The sequence below is a fragment of the Triplophysa dalaica genome, chromosome 11 (genome assembly GCF_015846415.1).
Source record: "Triplophysa dalaica isolate WHDGS20190420 chromosome 11, ASM1584641v1, whole genome shotgun sequence".
NCBI lineage: Eukaryota > Metazoa > Chordata > Actinopteri > Cypriniformes > Nemacheilidae > Triplophysa > Triplophysa dalaica.
In genome coordinates, this window is record NC_079552.1 from 21497135 (window position 1) to 21518303 (window position 21169).

A 21169-nucleotide genomic window follows, 5' to 3' on the forward strand; every position below is an offset into this window, starting at 1 on the left:
TTCAAAATATCTTCTTTTGTGTTCTGCGGAACAACGAAAGTCATACAGGTTTGAAATGACATGAGTCTGAGTACATGTTATTTTTTTTTTAAGTTTGTTAAGACTGCTCACACAAGCTAAATCATCACATCTGCAGTTTTTCTCCTTGAATCCCTCTGTCAATCTCTCTGATGTTTGTACAGATCAGCATACAGAATTAAAGTTGTAAGTATAATCCAGGTTAAAAGGTCCAAGCGTGTTCCCCATCACTTCTGTATACACGCACGAGCTGGCCGAGCAGCGCACAGCCTGTCACTTCCACCCACCCACGCTTCATCTGTACATTCTGCAGGACTCTGGCAAGCCCGGCCATTCAGTCCTGCCCTCAGAACCGCACACACACATTACAATAAACACTGCACACTGTCATACAAACACCCCGGTGGACTTTTGTTGGGTTGTGAGAAATGACCTGGCCTGATGGAGTCCTTAATGTTTTACAGCAGTGGTTTCAAACTACATACATATCGTAAAATACATAATATACTTTATTATCACTATATCTAACTTTGAATCTAACACCCGTGGCCAGTATGTTGTTGGGTAAATACTAGTGGTGGTCATAGATTAATTTTTTTAATCTAGATTAATCTAGATTAATTCCAAGATTAATCTAGATTAATCTAGATTAAAATGGCTCATTTGAATTCTGCCGAAGGCATTCAGAATGTGTGCTACCCAAATAATGACTAAAAGTAAGTCTTTGAGAACGGGTTTCTCAAGCCAGGTGGCGCATTAGACCAGGGGCTCATCTACTGTTTCCAAAATGCATCACAAACTGCTTGAGAAAGCTGTTCTACTATGATAATTGGTGATGAAAATTAAATTATGTTCAATAAAATGAACTTGTGACTCCTGAGATAGGCGCAGGCTCCCCGTGACCCGAGGTAGTTCGGATAAGCGGTAGAAAATGGATGGATGGAAAATGAACTTGTGTTTACTTCCGCATTAGCTAAGGGATTCTTTGCGTTTAGGTGGTACTTGAGACTGGAAGAGCTCCTACAGTACATTTACATTTAGTCATTTAGCAGACGCTTTTATCCAAAGCGACTTACAAAGAGTGAGGGAGCAACAAGCGATATGTCATACAGGAGCCATAATACATTAGATCTCAATACAAAGTTACTGATTTTAACTAAAGCTAGACCACTACCTGTTGAGAGAAAGTGTTTTTTTTAAACTAATTCCGCATTGCACAAGGTGCAAACAACCTTAGTCTTGTCGATGTTTCTATTGGGAAGCTTTTTTAAAATTAATATTCCCTGAAGCAAACCCGACAGCTTCATAGCTGCATCCATGTTAGCACGTCACGTTTGATGCGGTAATTTCACAGTAACGTTATGTTGTGTTCAGACCAAACGCGAATGGCGTGTCAAGCGCGAGTGATTTATATGTTAATGCAAAGAGCCAATAGACCTACTTGCTGCGCGAATCGCGCGAATGAAGCCCTGGTTATGAGATGATGATGAGGCGGCTTCTGCTTCCGCTTCCGCGAATGGCGCGAATCACGCGAGTTGAAAAATCTCGTTCTCGCCCCGTACAGTGCAGTTAAGCTGGTATACATCCGCGCTAAAATATCAAGGTGAAAGTCATCATAGCTTGCGTAGTATAGACCCAGCTCCCAACCCAACTTTGAGAATAGATTAACGGCGACAATTTTTTTAACGCGCGATAAGAGTCTCACTGCGTTAACGCGTTAACGGCCCACCACTAGTAAATACATTAAAATTAAGCGTAACCATTGTTGTTGTAGTGCTGTCTAGTGTTTGTCGTATTTTCTAAACTAAAACTGATGTATATTCTTGCATTAATCCATTCAAGTTTTATCCTTTGGGATGCTTGATATTGTCTTCAAAGGAATGTGTTAAATCTGCTAAAACCATTAGCCATGTGTATTATTAGTTTGTCGTGTTTTTCCAATAGATACCATTAACAGATGTGGACACTGGGTCCATTTTTGTCCAGTTCAACGGATGCTATTGGACTGTTCATGTCAAACATTATCTGAAGTGTTGAAATATTTTTTACTTTTTGTCTTCACAGCCACTAAAGGTGATGGATTTGCACTTTATTTCCTTGGAGAATGCAACAATGTAAGTATTTGGTAAACATATACTACAGGTCAAAAGTTTGGGATCACTCACTTCTTTATGTATATTTTTCCACATTTTAGAATAATAGTAAACTCATCAAAACCATGAAATAATACAGCTGGAACTGTGCGGAACTATGTTGTGACAATGCATTCAAAATAAAGTAACTCTTGTCACCCTTTGACTAGAATTTGCAAAACCGTTCTCTATGCATTTTATAAGCCAGCTTCTTGACGTCTCAACCTGGCACGCTTCGTATTTTAAGAAATTTCCATCTATGCTAGACTCTTATTGGCTGCTTTTTATTCATTATTTAGTCCAGTTAATCCATAAAAGAAGTAGTTTTCTAGAAAGAAATGTGTATGTTGGCACAGTTTTATTTTTGTCCACACAAGTCATTTTGAAAATTTGTGTCAAGTGATCCCAAACTTTTGACTGGTAGTGTATATTCTGAGTGTGTTTGTGATCCCACATTTTAGACTCAGTAATGTCTTTAAAGTTTCGGATTTTTGTGGGCACCCAAAATTGTTAAACAAATCACATGTTATATTTTAGATTCTTTAAAGTACATACCCTCAAAGCCACAAAACAAATAAAGATAAACCCAAATATATCGCATGTTATATTATATATATGAAATATGGAGAACTATCAAAACTTTATTATATAAAAAAAAAATCTTACATCTCATGGAGTTTTTGGTGTTTCTATCTTCGGCAGAGTTTATGTTTGTTTACTCCGACGGGGGCAAAAGAGGGGCTTCCTGGGCTCATCCCCTCTGGTCCTATCACGTTTGGGACCACCATCGCTGCTCACGTTGCAAAGACACGCAAGACACTACTTGTGGAGGACATCATGGGGGTGAGCCACATGCAGAGTTCTTTTGACTGGAATACCAGTAGTTATTGAGTCATTCCCCTCAAGGCAACGTCCCCATGTGACAACTAGCCCCGGTGCCCCTATATCTATTTTTGGCCAAAACTAGAGTTCATCTATGATCCCTAATGTGTTTACGAAATATTTTGTGTGTGTGTGCATGCGGATCCTGTAGGATGAGAGGTTTCCTCACGGCACAGGGCAGGACTCAGGGATCCATGTTCATTCTGTTTTATGTCTACCCATCCTCACCGCCATCGGAGACCTCATCGCCATCCTGGAGCTGCACCGCCACCGGGGCAGAGAGCCCTTCAACCTCAGTCACCAGGAGGTACTCGGGGAGGGCCAGAGCGCTGGGATTTGCAGGCCATGTGCCTCTGCTCTTAGTTCCTTTAGTCCAGCTGTAGTTTATCCTCAAGACTATTAAAGGAATGTCCTCAATTTATTTTCAACTTAATGTCAATGATCAGCATTCACATATGTACAAACAGTGTAAGCATGTGTTCTGGTGTGTGATGCGTTTGGCTGTCTGACATTCACAACATAAATCACATTGGTTTATATGTTTCAAAACATTCAGAAAGTCTATGCCAAATGCCAGTCAGACTCAAATGGACGACAAGATTTGAGCAATAATGACCCGGTTCCCGGCATTCGAGTGCGCTTCTTTGCATTGACTTGTATGTTATTTACTGGTGCAAACCGCTTAATATGCGCTTGGTGTGAACACAGCATTAGGAGTCATCACAAGGAATACAATTTTTTAACAACTGGTCGTTTCAATCGGATTAAATCTAATTGAGCTTTTATAACGACACTTTTTTTTACAAATAATGGGCAGGTCCAATTTTTTTATTGTTTCTAAGCATTTTACTGTAAGCACATTTCTCATTTGTGTGTGCAAACTTTTGGGATTGGATAAATCTATAAAAAATCAACACATGCTGTCATTAAATGAAAAAATTATCCGGAATATTCCTTTATGTACCAAAGTATTGAATCCTATCTTTTCAAGCAAGGTTTGATCCATAAGGTTATTTGGTAACACTTTACAATAAGGTGCTATCTGTTAACCTTGAATTAATGCATTAGCTAAGTAAGAGATAATGTGCAGGCAGCCAGTTGTTATCGCAGAAATAAGCCCCGACAGTGTGATTGTATCACACTGAAGGGGCTCATTTTGCGATAACAGCCGGCTGCTTGTACATTATCCCACTTATTACACGTCTACTTGCCACATAAAATGTGTATTTTAAGAGCTCATTTTTACCGAATCTAGACCTTCCGCGAGGAAAAGCAGTTTAGTGTCAGTTTTAAAGTAAGAAACGACGCTCAAACGTCATGTACAGGCAAATTGGTTTAATAAATTGTAAATATTATGTCATATTCTGTATGTTATTGGAAGACATATTTTAAAATAATTTTTTGTGTAATATTAAACTGCGCCTCTCAAAATGATTTGCAGCATCCGGCTAACAGGGTGTTATTAGTTATGAATGGTTGTTATTTGAAAATAACAACCCTTGGAATGTCGCAACTGGCCTGTCAGAATCAAGCATTCAAATGAGCCGTGTTATAACATGAACTATAATGAACAATACCTATACAGAATTTATTAATATTTATTCATGTTAATTTCAACATTTACTAATACATTATTAAAATCAAACGTTCACACTGTTAACATTAGTGAATGCACCAGGAACTAACTTGAAAACTGAATTTATATGAACTAACAATAACAAGGATTGATAAATGCTGAAAAACGAATTCAATGATAGTTAACGTTAGCTAATGTATTTACTAATGTTAACTATTTGCACCTTATTCTAAAGTGCTACCGGTTATTTAGAGAACATGATATTGTTTGTATAATTCATTCATAGGTTTAATATTGAAGGGACACGTACGGCATCTTTGGCTAACCGTACTCTGTGTTTCAGGTTGCAACGGCAAATTTGGCCTGGGCGTCTGTAGCCATACATCAGGTTCAGGTGAGCACATTTGAGAAAAACAATGCACTGTTAAACCTTGCAGGTTGTGGTCCTCTTGTACAAGGTGTTTGATTTGGTTGTGCATACGTGTGTTTTGATTCCTGTAATCCACTGTGTACATGGATCACTGGGCTGTCGGTGGGCCCGGTGTAAGCAACCAGACCACACGTTCAACACACCTCTGTCTCACGAGATGCAATTAATGACAGTGGAGGCTTGTTTGTATGTGAACACTCGCAGGCTGTGAGTGACACACACGGGGATTTGATGTCCCCGTGCGTCACAGGGTTCTCTGGGACCAGACTCCCTCCGCGGGACCAGAACCAGAGCTTGGGGACATTCAGAACGTGTTGTCAAAGAGTATAGGTGACATGGAAGAATTAGATGTTATTTAAAGAAAATTTGCAGGATCAGCATTTCAAATTAGGCCAATATTTAAGTGTCAGATCTGCCAATCACTGATATACATTTAATATAAAAGAATTAGCATAATATAATTATGATATAATATAAATTAACATATTACTGCTCTTTTAATGAAATGTAGACGCTGACTAGGTCTCTCATATGTTTACTGACAGCTCATTTGAACTCACAAACATGTTTTATGACGCTTAAAAAACTCCACTACTTGAAATCAGCCGCTAAACATGCAAAACAAAACACAATTCCTCTGTCAAGGCAATGAATGAGTCAAGACACGTTCCTTTTAGATGTTAACAAGTGATTGTTCCGTAAATGTGTTTGTGAATCGGATATAAATGTGTTTGACATCTCTCAAAACTATACAGAAGTAAAGTGTGGTTGTAGAATGTGATTACTTTTCTCCTGAATAACCAAACTCATTGTGTACAACATTGGAATAACAGAATGGACGATCATTTATTGTTTAAGCTGCATTGTGAAAGTGGACTCAAACTTTCTGTTCTCCGTTCTCAGGTCTGCAGAGGTCTTGCCAAACAGACTGAACTCAATGATTTTCTTCTAGATGTGTCAAAGTGAGTGAGTTTATGTCTAATGTACAACACCTTACGGTACATTATATTGAGGCTCACTTGATCAGAGCATGTTAGCGAAAGCGCTGTAAAACAGGTAATAAGAGAAATAACGTGAACTCCTTCAATATTGTTTAAAAAGCATCTCAAAGTTAGACCACAAAAAGCTGCTTAATAAAATGACAAAACAACAAAAGGCTAATTGTAGGAAAATTATAGCTATATTAAATATGGTGAAATATACATGGATAAAGTTATTTAGTTTTTCTCACAACACTATTCCTATAGTTATTACATTTGTAGATTCCTGCCGTTTTGTGTGGATTTGTCCTGTTTAAAACATCAGTAACACATTTGGATTTGCATTACTTGGTGAAATTTGCTCAAATATAGAAGCTCAAAAATGACCAATAATCCCTCTAAAGTGAATTACTCATTTATAGAAATATTAATGCATTATTAATTTTTTAATTGACGATTACTGTGCATGTCTGAGTTATGTTTAGATGCAGTCTCAGATATACAGAATATGTGCATAAGGTCATGCTTCAAAGATCATCCATATACTGTATATTGCAAACCTTTCGGCAGCGGTGGTACAAAAAAAGTGTGAGATTATTTAGGATTAAATATTTGAGAATCATTTTTAAGAAATATTTGTAACAACAGTGAAAATATGAATTAAATAGTAAATAACAGATTTTTTTTCATTTCTTACAGAACGTACTTTGACAACATAGTGGCAATAGATTCTCTACTTGAACATATCATGGTGAGTATGTTTTCCTTCTCTCAGCAGCGTCACATGCTCGCTCACGAGGACAAACATGCTGTTCTTCTGTCGCTCATTTGTGTCACCATCAACGGCGAAAAAATCTGTGCTATGAAAGGCCTTCTCTTATTTGTTTGCCATGTTCTGTGATAACCCCCGCTAGACGCTGCTCGACCCAGCAGCCTTGGGCTTGTTGTTCAATGTTCTCTCGCTCACTTGCGCACATGTTTCGGTTCTCGAGGCCTCACAAGCACACAAACGCATATACTCGTTTACTCCGTGCATCAGATAACTGGTCCCCCCATGTCCGTGTCACCTCTTTCCTGTTGAGCAAAGCAGCACAGGAAGTGATGTAAGCAGGTCAGGGAGAGGACAGATCCAGGATCTCTCTGAGTGATTAGTGCAGTGCAGTTCTTCCAAAACTGGAGGTAATATTTAGGTAGTCACATAGCTACAAGTCTGAAGAGATTTTGTATTTGCAAACATTACCTAAACAAACCTTTTGAAAATGTCAAAGTTGTGAACGAAAAAAATTACATGTATGGGGGATGCATTTAAAAGCTGTATATGCTGCAACCAATTCATTTTATTTATTTTTTGTATATGTAATTGAGATAATATTTTCCTGAACAAATAATATAGCAAACATAAATGTAATTGTTCTTAAATAAGCATTTCGACATAGTGAAGTGACTACTGTGCAAATAAGTGCAATTTTTTAAGAAAATAAATTTGTGACATAACTAAACTATTTAAAAAAATGTAAGACCTGTTGAGAAAGCTGTCATTAGACGTCATTAGAGATTACTACACAAAGTGGAACAATGTATGTCTATTACCCAAATCCTCGAAATACCAAAATATTGTTAAAATAATCTGCTTGGTGGATCCCCAAAATAGCAACTATAATTGATTCAATGTTGAATCAGCAATCAGAATCAGAATAACCAATTTAACGTTGATTCAACATGCAATTAATTACCTTTGATATCTGGGTGGGTCTTTATATAAATGTGGCATATGTATAGTGTTGTTATCAAATAAAGTGTTGTATCGTGTTGTGAAGGAATGCTATCTTGTGTTTCAGATATATGCAAAAAACCTGGTTAATGCGGACAGATGTGCGCTCTTCCAGGTGGATCATAATAACAAAGAGCTGTATTCTGACCTGTTTGATATCGGCGAGGAGAACGAAGGGAAACCTGTCTTTAGGAAAACCAAAGAAATCAGGTAAGCACACATTTGAATCGAACATGGCTTTATCAAACACCGTTTACCACTTGAAAAATCCAAACTGGACACTTGAAACACTATTATATAGAGATACAAGCCAGTAGAAATCTTGTTTTGCTTAAAGCCTATTTGCATGTAAAATACATTTGTGTATTCAGGGTACAGTATGTGTTTTATCAGCATGTGTGTTCACTGAGAATCAAACCCATGACATTGACAGTTACACGAAACATTGAGAAAGATTGAGGGTTAATAAAAAAATGTAGAAATGTTTTCACGAGATTGACAACCCCAGAGTACAGTTCAATAACCTTAAACCGCCATCCGCAGGTTTTCTATAGAGAAAGGAATTGCAGGTCAGGTGGCAAGAACGGGAGAAGTTTTGAATATTCCAGATGCCTATGCAGACCCTCGTTTCAACAGGTATTAAAGATTTTTGTATTTAAACACCACAGATATATTTACAGGTAAGGTGTTCTGTTACACTAACACCACCACAATAATACATTTGTGTTTTTGCTAGGGCTGTCAATGTTAACGAGTTTAATTTGTTAGATTAACACGTACAAAATATTTAACAGCATTAACGCAACATCCATTTCTTCTGTCATCATTGTCTAGTGTTACATTATTTGATCACGCTCTTATTCATATAAAGGCCTTTAAACTATTTAGGCACTATTTAGGTTGTATTGACATTTTCAGTATAGATTGACAGCTTCTGGCTGTGGAACTCAGCAGAGGTCCCGTCTGGTGTACACATGGGCTAAAAAGAACAAAGAAAAGAAGAATTCAATGTGATTTTGTAGCTTTAATGAGGATTCTTCTGTATTTCATGTATTTAGCTGTAAAACCAGTAAAGTGTTTGAGAATTTATTTTTAGGGTTTGATTTTTCTAGATTTTTTTTTAAATATATTTAATAATGTGGGTAACACTTTTTTTGAAGCATGTATGTATAATGCATTATAAAAGTAGTTTTAAAGCATTGTAATGCACCTTTTAATGCATTGTATGGTTTTATAAATAATTGTTATTACAGATAATACTAGTGGTGGGCCGTTAACGGCGTTAACGTGCTGCGTTCACATGAGACTCTTATCGCGCGATAAAAAAAATGTCGCCGTTAATCTATTCTCAGAGTTGGGTTGGCAGCTGGGTCTATACTACACAAGCTATGATGACTTTCACCTTGATATTTTAGCGCGGATGTATACCTAGCTGAATTGCACTGTACCGGGCGAGAACAAGATTTTTCAACTCGCGTGATTCGCGCAATTCACATCATTCGCGCCGCCTCATCATCTCATGACCAGGGCTTCATTCGCGCGATTCGCACCGCAAGTAGGTCTATCCCGTCTTTGCATTGACTTAACATGTAAATCACTCGCGCTTGACGCGCCATTCGCGTTTGGTCTGAACACAACATAACGTTACTGTGAAATTACCGCATCAAACGTGACGTGCTAACATGGATGCAGCTTTGAAGCCGCCGGGTTTGCTTCAGGGACAATTTATTTTTAAGAAGCTTCCCAATGGAAACATCGACAAGACTAAGGTTGTTTGCACCTTGTGCAATGCGGAATTGGTTTTAAAAAAAAATCTCCCTCATCAGGTAGTGGTCTAGCTTTAGTTGAAACCAGTAAATTTGTATTGTCACCTGATGTATTATGGATCCTGTATGACATATCGCGTGTTGCTCCCTCACTCTTTGTAAGTCGCTTTGGATAAAAGCGTCTGCTAAATGACTAAATGTAAATGTACTGTGGGAGCTCTTCCAGTCTCAAGTACCACCTAAATGCAAAGCATGCCTTAGCTTATGCGGAGGTAAACAGAAGTTCATCTTATTGAACATAATTTAATTTCATCACTAATTATCATAGTAGAACAGCTTTCTCAAGCAGTTTGTGATGCATTTTGGAAACAGGACATGAGCCCCTGATCTAATGTGCCACCTGGCTTGAGAAAACCGTTCTCAAAGACTCACTTTTAGTCATTATTTGGGTAGCACACATATTTTGAATGCCTTCGGCAGAATTCAAATGAGCCATTTTAATCAAGATTAATCTAGATTAATTCCAAAATTAATCTAGATTAATCACACATTATGAAGAATAATAATGCATTTTACCCTTTGATAACTCTTTATAATCCATTATACATACATGCTTCAAGGAAAGTGTTAACAAAATGTGTTGTTTCTACATACTGTACTGTAGATAAAATGTGAAATTACTAGAATGTAAAAGTATATTTAAAAACATAAAGCGGTGTGTGATTAGTATATTTACATTTAGTAGACGCTTTTATCCAAAGCGACTTACAAAGAGTTTTGGGAGCAATAAGCGATATGTCATACAGGTCCAATAATACAATAGGTGCCAATATACAGTTACTAGTTTCAACAAAAGCTAAACCTCTACCTGTTTAGAGAAAGAGAGGGTTAGTGTTATTTGTATTTTTTTTTCATTTGTCTGTCAAGTATTCACAGAAGAGATGGGTTTTAAGTAGTTTTTGGAATGTGGTTAGCGATGTGGTTCACTGGACCGAGTTAGTAAGATAATTTTATTTGATTGATTGACAGCTAAATAAAGATGTATGTTTAATTTCACTATACATGTGCGATTAATCGCTAGAGAGGGGAATGATTAATCGAGATTACACTATTTTTAATCTATTGACAGCGCTAGTTTTAACATCATTTTTAAACTTTCATTGGTTGGACCAACAGGCAGTACAATTTTGTGCTGGACGGTCCATCTGTCCAGAGTGTACCCTGCCTGCAGCCGGGGATTCTGGGATAGACTCCAGCCCTCCCACGACACTGCAGAGGATAAGATGAAAGTCGATGGATAGAAATGACCGTTTTGTTTGGTGTTGCTAGTCGCACTAACCAAAAAATAGCGTGATTAATGATTGAAGTAGTGTATACACAGTTTTGTACAGCACCAAATGATCAACTTGCATTGCACTATAACAACAAATTAATCTCATTCTCGCCCTAAAAATCAAAAGATGCACAGTAAAATACAAAAAAAAAACTCACTAGCAGATGTGGTTGGTTTGTGATTTGTATGAATTGAGAATAAGGTTAAGTTAAGCCTAGATGGGCCAGCGCTTGAGACCTCTGTGTGTTAAACTCAATCATATACAAGCACTATGTGTGTTTGTGTGTTTGTCTGTTGTCTGTTCCGCTTTTCCACAGAGAAGTAGATCTCTACACTGGCTACACGACACGAAACATCCTGTGCATGCCTATAGTGAGCCACGGGAGTGTGATCGGCGTCGTACAGATGGTGAATAAACTGGGAGGAAGTGCCTTCACGAAAACCGATGAGAACAACTTTAAGATGTTTGCTGTCTTCTGTGCTTTGGCCTTACACTGTGCAAATGTAAGATAATAAACACCTCACTCATTTTGCCAGTGACTTTTTAGATTTTCACAAAACTTTGATGGCCCCAGAACAGTTTCATACATGAATTTAAATATAAAATCATATAAAAACTAAAATATAAAATATAAAAACATTCATATAAAAAGCTATGGAAAAAATTATGAGACCACTCACTTACACGATTTTTCATGTTATCAATATTCATGTACTGTGGGATGTATTGTGGTCGTTCAAGTCATCCAACAAAAATGTGAAAGACTGACAGCATGACAAGACACATGAAATCTGTGATGAAAATCCAGGTTATCACATAAAAAATAAATGTTGAACTTTTCCTAAATACATGTAGAAATGTGACTGCTGTATTGCTTGAAATAAACAGTATTATGTTCCCTCCATTTATACACACATTTACATAACCCAAATGATTTATCAATGGGTGACATGATATTTTGCATAAATATTTTGCATTTGCGTGTTTGTGGTGTGTGTGTGTTTATAGATGTATCACCGGATAAGACATTCAGAGTGTATTTACCGGGTGACAATGGAAAAGCTTTCTTACCACAGTATCTGCACGTCAGAGGAGTGGAAGACTCTCACACAGCTCTCACTCCCTTCACCTGTATATAAAGAGATTGAACTGTGAGTTTATCCTCTCATACTGTACATCAACACTTACTCTCATCAAACTAGTTGAAGCTCAAATAAATCCACTGATGGTGGTATTGTTTCCTTAAGGTTTGTATTAAGTCATGTTTTCTATTGCATGTTTGTTATCTTATTGCACATCTGATCAGGATGTATACAGCACTTCTAAATAAAGTTTCAAAATAGTGCAGATTTGAATTGCAAACAAACGTTGTCATGTTTTGTTCTCAGGTTTCACTTCGACATCGCACCTTTTGAGGAGCTTTGGCCTGCGATCTTTGTGTACATGGTTCACAATTCATGCGGGAAAAGCAGGTAAGCAGGTTGTGTTACAACAAGAAATTGTGTGATATAAGTCATAATAATGATGCAGAAAATGCACTTAAAGTACCAGTGAAATTAAAAACGACAATTACCCAAATATTGCAGCGTTTATATTAGATAGCTTATCAATGTGAGTCATTTTCTTTTCAAAATTCATGTGCCCTTATAACCTTTAGTTAAAATCTGAAAATGCACTTCCGCTCTGAAATGACTATCCATCTGAAATGACTTGGACGGCTTGGGCGGAGCATCTGTTAACTCCTCCCCTTCAACTGTCAGTCTGCTGGCAGTTTCATTTCCAAATGCAACAGCAGTTTTTATGATCCAATCAAATCGCAGTCAAAATCGCTCCTTTTAAATTCCTTTTCACTTTGAAATGTGTCAGAATACGATAGTAAAACGGGTCGCAAATTCCGCTTCACAGGGACTTTAACCCAACTCAACTAGTTGTGTTGGCCTTCGTTTTCAGTAATTCATATCAAACATGTTCTCCACCATCACCGTTTTCTCTCGAAAATACAAGTTCACTAACTTTTGTAAAATCAAAAATTTTGTTCATGATATAGTCAAATCACAGCCGAGAAGCAGGCGTGACGTTTTACAAAATAAATATAAAAATGGATGTTGATTGAGTTTATACAATACAATCATTCAATAATGATTCATTTATCTCTTGAATCATTTCTGTGTGAAAGCTTTGAGCTGGAGAAACTGTGCCGCTTCACTATGTCAGTGCGGAAGAACTACAGACGAGTGCCATATCACAACTGGAAACACGCGTTGACGGTAGCACACTGTATGTATGTCATCCTTCAGAAGACCTCGGGGATCTTCACTGAACTTGAGGTCAGCGGCTCTTCCTGAAGATCTGGTGCTCTTTACCAGCAGCGTAACCTCATTCTTCTGTTTGTCTATGTCTGTCAGAGGAAAGGTCTGCTGATCGCCTGCTTATGTCACGACCTGGACCACCGCGGCTACAGTAACAGTTATCTGCAGAAGTTCGATCATCCGCTGGCTGCCCTGTACTCCACCTCCACTATGGAACAGCATCATTTCTCCCAGACTGTGTCCATCCTGCAGGTAAAGCTCACATACACTGTACAAGTGCTGAGAGGTTTGAATAACGCCTGTACTATTAATCTATTCAGAAACCTTAAAAAAAATTCTTAACGTGAGTTGATCTCTAGTGATCGGTTGGACGAGCCCTCGGCTTTGCCGCAGATGTCCAGCACTTCCCGAAGCCCCATAAGTGGAGCTTTTGCTTTTTTATTGATCTCTTTTTTCCCATAGCTGGAAGGGCACAATATTTTCTCCAACCTGACTTCCAGTGAGTATGAGCAGGTTCTGGAGATCATCAGGAAGGCCATCATCGCTACGGACCTGGCGCTGTACTTCGGCAATCGCAAGCAACTGGCTGAGCTGCTGACCACTGGGGGGCTGGACCTGAACAACCGAGTGCACAGGTCCGAAGAACGTCTTCTCACTTTCCCGTTCACGCATGACTAGTGCAGAACTTCCTAAGTTAATTTTTCTTCACAGGGACCGTGTGATCGGTCTGATGATGACTGCATGTGATCTTTGCTCCGTTACCAAACTATGGTCCGTCACACGCCTCACGGCCAATGACATCTACGCTGAGTTTTGGGCTGAGGTAAGCGGAAACATTAAGCTGGATCCTTTTAAACGAACTGATGTTTGACAGAGAGACAGTGAACATGTGTTTTTGTGGCAGGGGGATGAGATGAAGAAAATTGGAATACAGCCCATCCCTATGATGGACAGAGATAAAAAAGATGAGGTTCCCCAGGGACAGGTAAATGAGAACTCTCTGTCATGACCCCGAACTCTTTCTTTCAAAACATCTGAACCCCAAAACTAGTTATCATCATACAAGTATGAATAGAATCTGCTTTTATTAAATATCTTGTTGAAAATGTCAGTTAAACCCATTAAACGTGATGTTGATATTGAATTCAGTTATCTCTCACAATTTGAAAGAGCTTTTCAGAATACATGACTGAGTGCAATATTCATCTTGCAGTGCATTTTTAGTTTTAGTTCATCCACAGAAGTTGAAAATGGCATGTGAATAGACAACAATCTTAGCATTAAAAACACACCTAAACATGTTGCCTTTGTAGGATGCTCACTAGGTGTGGAACAGGTAACCAGTAAATTGTGTAAATGTGTAAATCAGTAAAACAGTAAATGTTTGTGCTGATGTTTTCAGGTGGGGTTTTACAATGCTGTGGCTATTCCCTGTTATATGACCCTGTCAGAGCTGTTTCCTCCCTCCGATCCTCTGCTAACAGCCTGCAGGTCAGTCACATACTCACCATACTCAAGAAAACCAGTGTTTTCTCATTCTAGTGATTGACCGATATGAGTTTTTAAGAAAGCACTGTGGCCGATTGGCCCATATAACACAAATGCAATTGAATGAGGAAACTAGAGACATACAGAAAATTGTTGAAACTAAGTGAACAATTATTGTGCCTAGTTAGTAACAGAATTGAACACATGAAAAGGTCCAAACGTGACATTAATGTGGGCAACTAAACATGACTTAATATAATAAACCTTTCATTTAATATTTAATATTGGCCGATATATATCTGTCATGGCAATATAGCGGCCACTCACTGGTTTCATGTCAACTCAACCAAATGTCTCTGAATATTTTTTTTTTTTTTTTAAGCTAAAATAATAAATGCTTTTCTTTTTGTTTAAATTTTCACCCTCTGTAATTTAGCTCCGAATCTCAGGTGAAAGTGTTGACACCCCTCAACAGATTAGTGGAAAACCATTTTCGTGCATGCCATTTAATAGTTTGCCTTTCATTGCGTCTCTCTTGAGAATAAATCAAACATTTTGGCTGAGGTTGTTTACAAATTTGATACAGAATGACCCATAATGTCAAATAACAATAAATACGAATGAATCCAGCTCAGCAAAATTGCCAATGTTCAAAAATGTCAAATTAACTCTCACAGTGTATACATATATATATATATATATTTATATATATATATATCGGCAATTCCAGTGTTATGGACATGACATTTTGCGTAAAAATGGTCAGAGAATGAATTTGTTATGATTATATTGAACCATCTGTTTATATTTTACTGAACCCTTGTTGATAGAGTCTAAACATCAAAACACGTCAGTCTATGAAAAAAATATATATTTAAAAAAAGGGAAATAAACATGTTATGGATGTGACAAAAAAAGGACACGTTTTTTGGGAGATGATAAACTTTGTAGGATTGCTGTCAAATAAAATGCGCAATCGTGAAGCAATCATACCCAATGAATGGAGAAGGGATGCCTCTTTATGGAATATAAAATAGTTACTTTTTATTAATTTGTTTCCATACAATGTGTCCATTTATGAGGAATATGCAGCGTAATGGATTTGGCACTTATCTGTTTATGAAAAATCATGCACTAAAAATAAAACAAATGCTTTACAAATTTGATTTCACATGGGTATTTGAGCCATCAAATGTTAAAATCTGTGCTGTTACCATAGTAAAAACCGCTGGTAAAAACCAGCCAAATTTTTTTTGTGGTATGGATGACAATTTCACAGAATTGCCAGCATATATAATCCACACTTTGAGAGTGTGGATTATATACTATGAGTGTTAATTTGTACCTTTTTGAAAATTGGCTATTTTATTGTGAGTTTATTACAAAACAAAAATGATAAGGTTGTTTGATCAAAATAATCTCTGTAAAATGTAATTACATTGCAATGCTATGGTTCCCCATCCAGACATTCAGAACAGGACTAGATTGAACTACTTTATCCACATCGCAAGCTTTTATTATGTAATCTTTGTGCCTATTCTATGGTGGAGAGCTCCCTGGCCTTTGTGACCTTGGTCTATTGGGAATGCAAACGCAGATGACGGCACAGTTTGAAAAGCAGTGCGTCAGCACCCGTTTTTCACACGGGAATGTGTGGGCAGCGTGCCCAGACGTACAGGAGCCCTGGTCATTGTGAGATCAGTGAGAGACCCATAAATGACATCAGCTCCTATAATTGAAAGGGACCGTCATTTTCACCCTCTCGTATTAGCTCGCCTGTTACATAAATGGGACAAAAAGGCAGACCTAAAAAAAAATCCAGGACAAATTGAGTACGAACACCTTCTTCCTGTCTGCCTGGGTCAGCTCCTCCTGACAGTGTTGTCTCTATAGTGCAGTAAGCTGAAGTAATCAATCAGTCAAATACATTTTTGTGTTTTCTGGAAAACTGCTAGAGCTGCGTGCGTGCATGCGTGCGTACACCTGATGTAAACCAGAGCTGTGATTGTGTTTGCAGGGAAAATCTGTCCCAGTGGGAACGAATTGTGCGAGGAGAGGACGTCGCTGCGTGGGCTTCCACTGATGAAGCTGAACTGAGCGAGACCTCAGACAGTGGACCTGTCAAAGTGGACAACTGAATCTGTTTGTGTGTATGTGTGTGTGCGCGCCCCACAGCAGCACCTACAGCCTGCCAGACACATTGAACTTCCTGTGGACAGTCCCACTTCCTGTAGAGACGGGAGGAAGTGAATAGGGCAGGCGAGGACGGATATATTGTGAAAGATAAACAAACACATAATGTTTCCTCAGTGGGTGACGGAGGTGAACGCTCTGAAGACATCAGGGCTGGCTGGGACTCAAATTCACCCTGCGTGGAAAGCAGAACGGGGACGGCGGTACTTTTGCTTAGGAGGTCGCTTTTGCATCTTTCGATTTAGATGATTCTTTTTCATTTTGATGAGTTTCTTTGGTCTTGCATTTGAAGAAGCCTTAAAATATGAACCAGTCGGGCGACTCTAGTTTCAAACGGTACCTTTGATCCTGCTGTTCTGAAAAAGTTGTACGCTGAGTGCTAGCATTTTTGGCAGAAAGACAGAAGGAACGTGGAGTCAAACGTAAGGAGCACGAGGCAAGGGAACTCCGTCGCTCTCGTAGTCTGATGGATTGATGTTTTATGTGATAATGTTTTGCAGTACTTGAATGAAGAAATACAGCCGATTCTGTGTGGAGTTGAAAACATTAAACCCCCTGCAGCTCATCTGTCCAAAGCAAAGAGCTTTTGTGATGGCACGAGTTATGTCATCCTGAACCTCGCTGGAGTCACACGCAAGTCACGGCCCATCGGCAGCATCTTCAAACCAGATATGAGACTCAGCTTACCCTGTTTTCTTTAACTCGTATGGGACCTTAAAGGGATAGTTCACCCAAAAATGAAATTTCTGTCATCATTTAATCACCAGCTTTTCGAATCAAACCTGTGTTACCTTCTTCTGCAGAAAACAAAAGATCGTATTTTGAAGAAAAAAGTTGGTCCCCATTCACTTCTATTGAATGGACACAAAACCAATGCAAGTCGATGGGGACCAATAGTTTTCTGTTAACAACAGTCTTCAAAATATCTTCTTTTGTGTTCTGCAGAAGAGAGAAAGCCATACAGGTTTAAATTTACTCGAGGGTGAATAAATGATGACAGAACTTTCATTTTGGGGTGAACTATCCCTTTAACGGTTCATATCATGAGCATTAAAGAAAAATCCTTCATCTGAGATGAGTGTTTGATGTAGTTCGGAAACATAGTTGTAAGTTTAAATCCTGCAAACGTCCTACTAAAAAGAGTGTGAAATTAGGATGTAAAAACGACACCGCATCTATCTCAACTTTGACTTCAAATAAATAGATTTGAATACATGCAAGCGCGACAACATTTACATGTCAACGATATCCATTTAGTGTTCAGAAAAGTTGAAAAGAGGCTGTGTGAACAGATATCATCAGATCACAACTGCCTGATTAATTCCCAATGTCGGAGACAGGTCGGAAAGTAGATTTACTGTAAAAATAACTGTAAATTAAAAAAATAACATTATTAGTGTACCCTTGAGAAAGATCTCATTAAAAATGTATTAAATAGACCCCTTAAAATGACTGTAAATGAAACGCATAGGAAGACTTGAAAAATTATAAACAATACCACACCATATAATACCAGCCATTATTTTTGCATATGTGCATATTTCTAATAAAATTAAATGACTAACCATGCACAAAAATAGTTGCACACAAACAGATCAGTTACTTGATGATGCAAATGTGATTTCATCATAGGAGGAAATTACAAAACAATTTGTTATTACATTTTGTACTACAAATCAACTTTAAACGGTTTCAACTCCTCACTGTCTTGACTGTATATTCATTAATAATATTAATAAGCGATAATTGACAAAACAAGTGTTAAGAGGATAACTATTAATACATATCACACGAGATGTGTATAAACTTTAGTAAAAATACACTGCCTTTCTGAATGACTTCAGTTATGTAGCAAATAATCAACTCTTTTGTTAAGCCGCATATAAACTACACTACTAACCGAGCAGCCTTAGCAACTGTTGTCATCCGCCTGTTGTGTTGTACAAGATTTTGCTTTTTTTATAAAAGTATGTGAACATCCTGCGTGTCTTTGTAAATTTAAATACTGTAACATATTGAAGAAAGCATCCAAAATAGAAAAAAATCTTGGGCACTTATTGTGAGCCTCTTCCAAAGCTTTAAATAAATTCTCTTCACCACATTCGCTTCTGAATGAAGGTTGATTAAACAGCAGGTACGTGTAAGATGGAGCTTACTGTCCTCAGCTGCTTGTGCAGGAATTTCTCCAATTTATTCTTCTGGCTGTTCTGTAAAGGAAGCAATGTGGGCGGGGCTTAGGAAAGGGTCAATTCAAAATGTATCTGACGCTGACAATCGCACACCTTGAACAGTATGAAGTATTCCATCTAGATTATACCATGCCTGTGGCTACAGATCCGAGATTTCAGGATGTTGATATCTGCTCGAGGATGAAATTCAAGTTGCCGTTACAAGTTTTCTTATATATTTCCTTTGTTTTAATAACCTGCTATTTTTGTTTGGACCTGTTGGAGGTCCCTGCAGTCTCTGTGGACAGTGACCGAGCTCTGACTGATGATGGCCTTTCTGTATATACACTGCAGGACTGATGAGTGAATGTAATCAATACTGTCACAAACTGCTTCAAGATGCCTGCTTGTTTTTTAAGTGTACCAAAGGTGTACACCGTGAGATATGGGAGTCTTATTAATGGCTTCCAATGGTTGCGTGGGCATGCCACATGCGCTGTGTGTGGAGATATTTGTAGGCTACATTCTAATGGTGCTATCTTAGGCAGTCATGCACTTTCTGACTGTGTGTGTTTGTGTGTGTGTGTGCGTGTGTGCGTGTGTGCGTGTGTGCGTGTTCGCTCTGGACTAATGCAATCAACTTCACCCACAGAGTCAGTGTCCCGCATCATCCCCAACCTGTCATCTTTCCTCTCATATGCACTATGTTTAGAGACTATTATTATTGTTATTAATATTATTGCTCCTGTTGTATTTTTTGCCACAGTTATTGATTATTACCATTGTTATTTTGTTAGATTTACATTTTAAATTAACTTATATTTTTTATACAAAAAGTTTAGCATTATTGTTTTGTACAGAACAAATTGTACATTGTGGAATAAAGCAAATGGTAATTTAGAGCCACTGCATACTGTTGCCCGAGATAAATGTCTCAACTCTAAATGTATGAGCAGTAACTACTTTTATTAAATATTTCTGACAAATCTAAGATGTGTGATGTAACGTATGTTTAACATGATAATATTGTTATGGATATTTGATGTGGAATTTAAGTCTAAAGACACGTTAAACACAAGATTCACAGGTTGACTACTGTGAAATCATTACTAGCCCACATCTACAACCTACTGTTGGGACATGGTAAGTTGCAGACATTTAAAACACTGTTTAGTAGTTATATTTTGATGTTTTACCAAAATAGTTAATAATTGCAACCTTTATTTATTTTATTTTTTATTTTAATTATACTTTATTTATTCTGAGTGTGCCAAAATGTGTTTGGTGTGTAGTTTCTTTATATTAGAGAAAGAGTCAGGACTACGGATCCATACACAGCACTGCACGCAAATTCCTGTTAAATCCTGTGTGTCTGTCGACCTCTATTGGCCAGTAACTAATCTTTATGCTACACTCTATTTAGTCAGTATAAAATAGTGTTACAGTTTTTCTCCATTGGTTTGTCTCAATTCTTGAAACCGAAATTACGTTCTCAAAATTCTAAGATTATTTGGCAAAATAGTCTTACAGTTCATTACAACACTATTGCTCACATGCAAAAGCTAATATCTCTCCCAAAATTTTTCACTAATGCTTCAAAACTTAATTCCTTTCCCATATAAAGAGTCAGTGCCACGAAATTGATAAAGATCCTTCTAAATTGCTTTGACTCATTTCTTGAAACAGACCGGATGTTCTCAACATTCTTGGTGCTTTTGCCAAAATAACATGGATGGTTCGGCACAACACCCTGCAAAAGCTCATACCTCTCCCAAAACACTTCACTCATGGTTCAAAACTAAATTTCCTTCTCATTTCAACAGTCATTGCCCCCAAAATGCTTCGTCCCTTTGCAAGTAAAAATGTTTAGATGTTTTGTCACTGTGGCAGAGGACCATTGAAACACCCGTCATGTCCACCTTTCAGTCTTGGCCCATTCCTTCACTGACAATGGTTACTGTACTGTTTTTCTTAGCTTAGCTTACAGAGTACAATTGTGTATAAAACTGAAAAAGAAGAAATAGGTTTTTAAGGTAAGAGTAGCCTCCAAGTTTTGACATCATACATTGCACTCATGCCAAACAAATTGTATATTCTCTACAATACTGTAAAAAAAGAAAAC

The 21169-nt window shown here is 37.8% G+C and overlaps 1 protein-coding gene across 2 annotated transcripts in view; it reads left to right on the plus strand.

Annotated features, from left to right (window-relative positions):
- Positions 1 to 20038, plus strand: part of pde10a (phosphodiesterase 10A) — a 69503-nt gene extending 49465 nt beyond the window's left edge. For both annotated transcript variants that reach the window (XM_056760335.1, XM_056760336.1), the window contains exons 5-22: positions 2083 to 2132; positions 2853 to 2993; positions 3184 to 3339; positions 4952 to 5002; positions 5942 to 6000; positions 6718 to 6769; positions 7857 to 7999; positions 8333 to 8425; positions 11206 to 11392; positions 11898 to 12040; positions 12278 to 12361; positions 13066 to 13216; positions 13295 to 13450; positions 13661 to 13833; positions 13910 to 14021; positions 14103 to 14183; positions 14601 to 14689; positions 16704 to 20038. In XM_056760335.1, the coding sequence (XP_056616313.1) occupies positions 2083 to 2132; positions 2853 to 2993; positions 3184 to 3339; positions 4952 to 5002; positions 5942 to 6000; positions 6718 to 6769; positions 7857 to 7999; positions 8333 to 8425; positions 11206 to 11392; positions 11898 to 12040; positions 12278 to 12361; positions 13066 to 13216; positions 13295 to 13450; positions 13661 to 13833; positions 13910 to 14021; positions 14103 to 14183; positions 14601 to 14689; positions 16704 to 16824 (2042 nt within the window). In that variant the 3' untranslated portion in view covers positions 16825 to 20038. The remainder of the gene's footprint in view (positions 1 to 2082; positions 2133 to 2852; positions 2994 to 3183; positions 3340 to 4951; positions 5003 to 5941; positions 6001 to 6717; positions 6770 to 7856; positions 8000 to 8332; positions 8426 to 11205; positions 11393 to 11897; positions 12041 to 12277; positions 12362 to 13065; positions 13217 to 13294; positions 13451 to 13660; positions 13834 to 13909; positions 14022 to 14102; positions 14184 to 14600; positions 14690 to 16703) is intronic.
- The last annotated feature ends 1131 nt before the right edge of the window (positions 20039 to 21169 follow it).